Source organism: Phaseolus vulgaris, chromosome 5 (genome assembly GCF_051622355.1).
Source record: "Phaseolus vulgaris cultivar YP4 chromosome 5, ASM5162235v1, whole genome shotgun sequence".
NCBI lineage: Eukaryota > Viridiplantae > Streptophyta > Magnoliopsida > Fabales > Fabaceae > Phaseolus > Phaseolus vulgaris.
Genome location: NC_143502.1, coordinates 3,443,924 through 3,449,920, shown reverse-complemented (window position 1 = coordinate 3,449,920; position 5,997 = coordinate 3,443,924). Strand labels below are relative to the sequence as shown.

The following is a 5,997-nucleotide window of genomic DNA, read 5'->3' as shown; positions in this document are numbered from 1 at the left end:
TCTTTTCTTCTTCTTCCTGCTTCTGACACCTTGTCATGGTTCCCAAGACATTACCAACACTATCACAACCACTACCAGAGGAAGGTACTAGGTACTATTCTGACAACAATAGTTGAGTAATTGGAAGATAAAGAAGGAGAAGACAATAGCTGTTAAGGAGCCACGCAAAAATAGTTTTCATTCAATTTGATTTCAGTACGCACAGTAACAATTAGAAATAACTGCCGGTTGTATAAAATGCAAAGATCAAACAACATAAGTGCAAGTCGCAAGTACCAGTGATGATAGATGTGTTCCTGTACATGATCAATGTTTATTTAAGACTTGTTTAAATACATGTGTTTCCGAGAGTGTTTTTTTATTAAAAAGTATATAACTTTTAGAGTAAAAAACCTCTCAAAAGCATTTTTAGTTTTACATAAAAATAACTCTTGCTTGCCAACGTTCGTTACCTACAAATGTACAATTTTGCTTAGACAAGGCAGGAAGAGAAACAAAATATAGGGGAGCAAACTTAATCATCAATTTGAAGTTGTATCCATGAATCAATATACTTGGGCTCTTTGACCAATGCAGCATTGCACAAAATATGCTTAATCTTTTTTCTTCTGGACTCCAACCCATCGAGCAAAATCCACCCACCTACTCACAAATGTGAAATAAATAATGAGGCAGAAAAGAAAGAAAAAGCTTAATGGTACATATTCATAGGATTAATCGAGCTAAATCAATAATCTTACAGTAGCGAGCCCCAGTAGGTATTGGCAGTTCTAATAGTAAAGTATGATGCGGTTAGTATAAGCTTGTTTCGGTGTAGTAATGGCTCAAGAATTCGTTGCTCAATAATTCCTGCAAGTACCTGGTACCTGAAAAAAAAAGGCAAATCCTTAATAAGAGGTTTTCTTGTTTTTGTTCTTTTGCTTTTTGTTTTGTTTTGCTAAGTAGTAGAGATCCTCATGATCCGCAAATTTTGCAACTGTGACAAGATAATTTTTCCTGCTTGAAATCACAAGTTTTTCCAGCTGGAAGCTACTTTGGAATAGGGTACCAGTTTCTCTTCATTGTCAATTGCATGAAAAGGATTTTCTGGAATCCCATTGTTGGTATCAGAAAAGGTTCCGTTATTATCTTATCCTTGTTGTTGTGGTCTAGTTCTTTGTTTAAAAAGTTAGGCTTAATTAAACTCTTTGCCCTCTAAACATACCCCTTATAAAACAATTTTCCTTACTAAATAAGCCTTCTTTAGAGAGACCAAGTGAAAAACAAAATACCATTTGGTAACGGAAATAATGTTAATAGATATTAGAGACTAATTTGAAAAAGATATAAAATTTTGAGCGACCAAAAACCTAACTATCAATAGAGTATTTCATTTACCAAACAAAGTGGATGGACAAACCCCTAAGACTGATAAAAATAACAGCACGTTTCAAATACTATTTTGTATACCATCACAAACTTTCGGCTGGGTCACAGCTGCAGTTTTCTTAGATTTCCAATAACATATGTACTCCAAATTTTTTTCATAGCAGTGCAGGGTATTTCATTCCTAAAACTACGATAACTAACCAAGAAAGTCAGTCAGTTTCAAATTATTATGCGTTATAATTGGGAAAAACTACATTGTTTAGACACACAACTAAAACATGAAAATAACTCGGAATACATTCATCTATTCACAACTTCTATTCTCTTGGTGGGATGTCCAATACTGTAAAAATACCAAGATAGTAGAAAAATGGGCGTAAAACATATTTATAGTAGTTTGTTCTGACAATGGAATACCTGATGTTGCTAATGACAACCATGTAAACTCCATGTGCTACGCTGGTTGATATTACGGGTAAATTCTCAGCCTGGGCAGCAAATGTTTTATTAACAGCCTTCTTTACATTGATCAACGCATTTGTTGTAACTGTGCCAACCTGAAAAGGCATTGCCACCAGTCAAATTACGGAGAGCACGCCCAAGATATATCTCAGATGCCATTTGTTGATATTATTCTGCTTATAGAACTTCGCTATGATGGATGGGTATAATTAGTACAATAGAAACAGTTTCTTCTTGGGAATATGTAGCCTGTATGCCTCATACGAACCACACTACAACATGCTTGAGAGGAACAGGTGACATATCATTAAAATAAATTTGTAAAATGTATTTTTATGTCCTCTACTGTGCTTAATGATGCATCTAAACTTATTCTTTCATGATTTTTATTTATTTTTGAATTAGGGTATTCTTCAATTGGGAGTCAAAAGATTAATTTCTTGGAATACTGAAATCTATTTAAGGAGTTGACCTTTTCTACACACGTTTTTCCATACACACTAATCAAGGATCAACTCCTAAATCACATGTTAAAGAACAAGGCTATCTACTAACTATGTCACACCATATTGCTATATATACTTAGTTGTTCGTTTCAATGTCTTCTAGGTGAAGTAATTCACTGTTATATGGCTAAATACGTAATCTAGTCTCAAAACATGCACTCAGCAAAACATTTTTATCAGTCTAGGAAACAGTGTGGAATACGAAGAAACAGCAAGAAAAATTCTAATCAATATAATACTTCTCCATTAACTTAAATCTTAAACCTTGACACCTAAAAGCTCAATCCAACTGTCAAAACAATGAAACTACTGCAGGAAGTCTAACCTAAATTAATTTTTGTTTTTCTATACATTTTGAAGATCAGCATAACTCCAATTGCAAGAACCAAGGCCAAGTTTCATAGCAGCGGAATTTTTTTGAATTTGCCAGAAGACTATAACAAGCTAAAAGGGCATGTTGCAAACAAATAATGTGCTAATTTACCAATGAAGCGCTGGTGCCAACAACAAATAGCTTTGCGCCGTTACGCTGCATAAGAGACGGAGATGATCCTCATTTAAAAGGAAAAATTATGTGACTTGCTTTAAATGACCCAAGACATACCACTATAGCACCTATTCTTTGTAGAAGGGTATACGATGTTCCAGGTAAAGCCACCTGTAGAGATTATTAACTTCTAATCATATACAGTATAGCAATTGCAGCTAGAATTATAACAATTGAAAAGGAAGAAATGCAGTAAGCTGAATGAAGAGTCTTAACCTGAAAAGCATTATCAGGACAACCATAGAATAATTTAGCAATAGGTCCAGCAGTGACTGCAAGGGGAGGTTTGAGAGAAACAGTAGGTGCAGGAAACCAAACAAGTAGAAAACCTGTTACAATGCCTGTTACCTAAAATAAATTTAAAAACTGAATTAGGAGGTTCCCAAATTCTTACATAAAAAGAACGGGGCAACATACAGATTGAGTTTCACGAGAGTGCAAAGAGTTAGTTCAAATATGATTAGTATAAAAGGGGAAATTTGAGACCATGCTGCTTCTAGGCACGAAAAATAAACAATGAGGATTGACTTTAGATGGAGTATTAGGGTAATTTTGGGCAAGCTTCTCCATAAAGGTTTTTAGGAGAGAAAGATAAGAAGAAAACTAAATTAACTTCTTCATAAACTATAATGAGCTTATGCACAAGTTAAAAACAAAAATGTAGAAGAATTGGTACTAAAAACAAAAATTTAGAGGGATTGGTTCGAGAAAACCCTTACAAATTAATTTGCTCATAAGTTCATTATAACTTATGAAGAAGCTAATTTTAGTCTCTCTTCCTATTTTTTTGTCATAAATAGTCCTTATGGAGGAACTTGTTTAATAAAGTCTCGTAAGAGAATGTAATTCAATTACCTGTTGATCTAAATATGCTAATTGGAAACCAAACCTAGAGTGTAGTAGTTCACAAACTCAACAAAACTTAAGATAGAAGACATAAAGCAGCTGACACATTGTAGTTGCAACAATTTTATTTTCTAATCTCTACACTTCTTTTTCCACATGATTAATCTCCATACTTAGAAACATTCATTTTAAACATTGAACATCATTTTTAATTATTTTAGTCCTTATTTATACCATTTTAATATCTTCGTCTCTATCAGAAAGACTACAAGATTAAAAGAGATATTGGTTTGAGCTAAAGAAAAGAATATTTATAAGAATTAAAGAAGATTTTTTTTTTAATTAGAGTAACCAGGCATGCAATTGAATCTTCAAAGTAATAACATTTCAATCACAAGCCTAAAAAGTGATAAATTAGAAAAAAAAATTAAAATTCTTTTTTTAGATTACTACAGAAAAAATATTATATCTGGGTGATAAACATACCACATTGGCAACAACAAAATCCAGCTCCTTATTGAAGTTCTCCTTACGGCGCTCCAACTCTGCAGCTGCCTGGAACCACACAGAATATCCATTACAGATTGATCATTTGTATTACAGACGCTTCACTAAAAGACACCATATGTTATTATATTCATGGCACGATTGTCTACGGAAACTATCTTATATATTCATGACTGGTGAAAATCACAATCCATGGTTTTGAATTCATAGTATAATCACCCTTTATCACATGTTTTTTTTTTTCAGGTCAACGCAAATTATATTTTACAATTATAGGACTACAACCAAAAGAGATTTTGAGAAATAGTAGAGATTTGATTTCATTTGGCATACTACTTGCATAGATTGATAATCTATTTATAGTTACATGGATTGGTAATACACTTGATTTAACCATGAATGTTCATAATATCAGTGACCCTTCAAATCTTTAGCAGTTACATAAAATTAATGTCCTTTAATACTTCTAACTTAGAAGCCTTCACTTCAACCTCTTATTTTCGAACTATTATTTCTAACATCCTCCATATTAAGAAAATCCTCAACGGTTTTTTTCACACCAAGTTTTACTTAAATAAATATAAATTCATTCCATATGAGAGAAAATTAAAATTTACCCCTCTTACCTAAATAATAAAAATAAAAAAAAAAAAATATATATATATATATATATATATATTCGCACAGAAGAAGAAATTAAAGCTGGATGAAAGAAAAACCTTGGTGAAGATGATAACACCACATTCGATGAGAAGCTTGGCTAAGAACAAATCATCTGCGAGCAACCTTTCCCTGAACCCTCGGAACTTGAGCAACCACCGCAGCACATCCGATTGTTCCATCTGGAAGAACCTCCGCATTATCGAACCCGGAACCCTCCCCGCTGCAACTGCCGCCGCCAAGTCCTCCGGCAAACTCTCCAGCCATCTCCCGTCCTCCGCCAGCGCCACCATCGCCTCTTCCCTATTGCGGCCCCTTTCCTCGTCTTCATCACCACCGCCGCCACTACCCCTGTCACCGTTTCCACCGCCACTCCCCGACGAGTTGCCACCATTCCGGTGAGCGGAGATGGCGGTGGGTGTAGTGTGGACGAAATGGGAGGTGGTGAAAGTGGAAAAATTGAGTTTAAAAGGAAAGAAGAGGAGAGATGAATGAGGTGGCAGAGAGGGGTTGTTGCAGTGAGAGAAGAAGGGCGTGGAGAGAGTGAAGAAGAAGGAAGCTATAGCCATACGGTGACGTTTAAAAAATGGAGGGAGAGAAGTGAGAGATGATAAGGTAGTAGATAATTTGGGAACTTTAACATTTGAAATATAAATATTAAAAATTATTATCTTTTTGCATAACCTTTTCAGTTTAAAAAAAAAAAATTATGAGATTCAATATCAAAACTTTTTCATGTTTCATTTTATAATTATTCAAAACATAATATTATTTATTTCTATTAGACGAAAAAAATTGTAAAACACATATTTAGAAACATATAATACAAACACAAATGTTTCAAGAAATTAAAATTAGGTCACAGTGCAATGGATTCTATTATTAGAAACTAAAAGGGTCTATCATTGTAAATAAATTGGAGGTTATCAAAGAAATTTTTTTCTTAAATTGAAATCAGGAAATAAATTCTCAATTATACTTTAAAAAATATAATTTTTTTTTAATTTTAAGTAATTCTTTTATACTAATTAAACGTTTATTATTTTTTTAAAAAAAATATTTTTTAAATATAATTTTTGTTTGTTTAAAATAAATAAAAAA

General features: G+C 33.3%; 1 protein-coding gene across 2 annotated transcripts; it reads right to left on the bottom strand.

Annotated features, from left to right (window-relative positions):
• Positions 1-211: 211 nt before the first annotated feature.
• On the bottom strand, positions 212-5,504 carry LOC137834866 (protein RETICULATA-RELATED 4, chloroplastic). Of its 2 annotated transcripts, XM_068643090.2 has the most exons (9): positions 4,956-5,504; positions 4,216-4,284; positions 3,100-3,231; positions 2,941-2,994; positions 2,821-2,865; positions 1,786-1,925; positions 741-866; positions 554-642; positions 342-503 (listed from the first exon to the last, which is right to left on the bottom strand). In XM_068643090.2, the coding sequence occupies exons 1-8, from the start codon at positions 5,463-5,465 to the stop codon at positions 594-596; spliced, it is 1,125 nt and encodes a 374-aa protein (XP_068499191.1). In that variant the 5' UTR covers positions 5,466-5,504; the 3' UTR covers positions 342-503; positions 554-593. The 2 variants fall into 2 exon arrangements, with proteins under 2 accessions (XP_068499190.1, XP_068499191.1); XM_068643089.2 differs by having other exon boundaries at positions 212-642.
• Positions 5,505-5,997: the final 493 nt, after the last annotated feature.

What these genes read in the sequence shown, in the direction of transcription:
- LOC137834866 (XM_068643089.2), bottom strand. Translation starts at nt 5,465, where the DNA reads ATGGCTATAGCTTCCTTCTTCTTCACTCTCTCCACGCCCTTCTTCTCT. An exon ending in GTCCTGATAATGCTTTTCAG is followed by an intron (nt 2,995 to 3,099) that starts GTTAAGACTCTT and finishes TAATCTCTACAG; the next exon opens with GTGGCTTTACCTGGAACATC. An exon ending in ACCTACTGGGGCTCGCTACT is followed by an intron (nt 643 to 740) that starts GTAAGATTATTG and finishes ATTTGTGAGTAG; the next exon opens with GTGGGTGGATTTTGCTCGAT.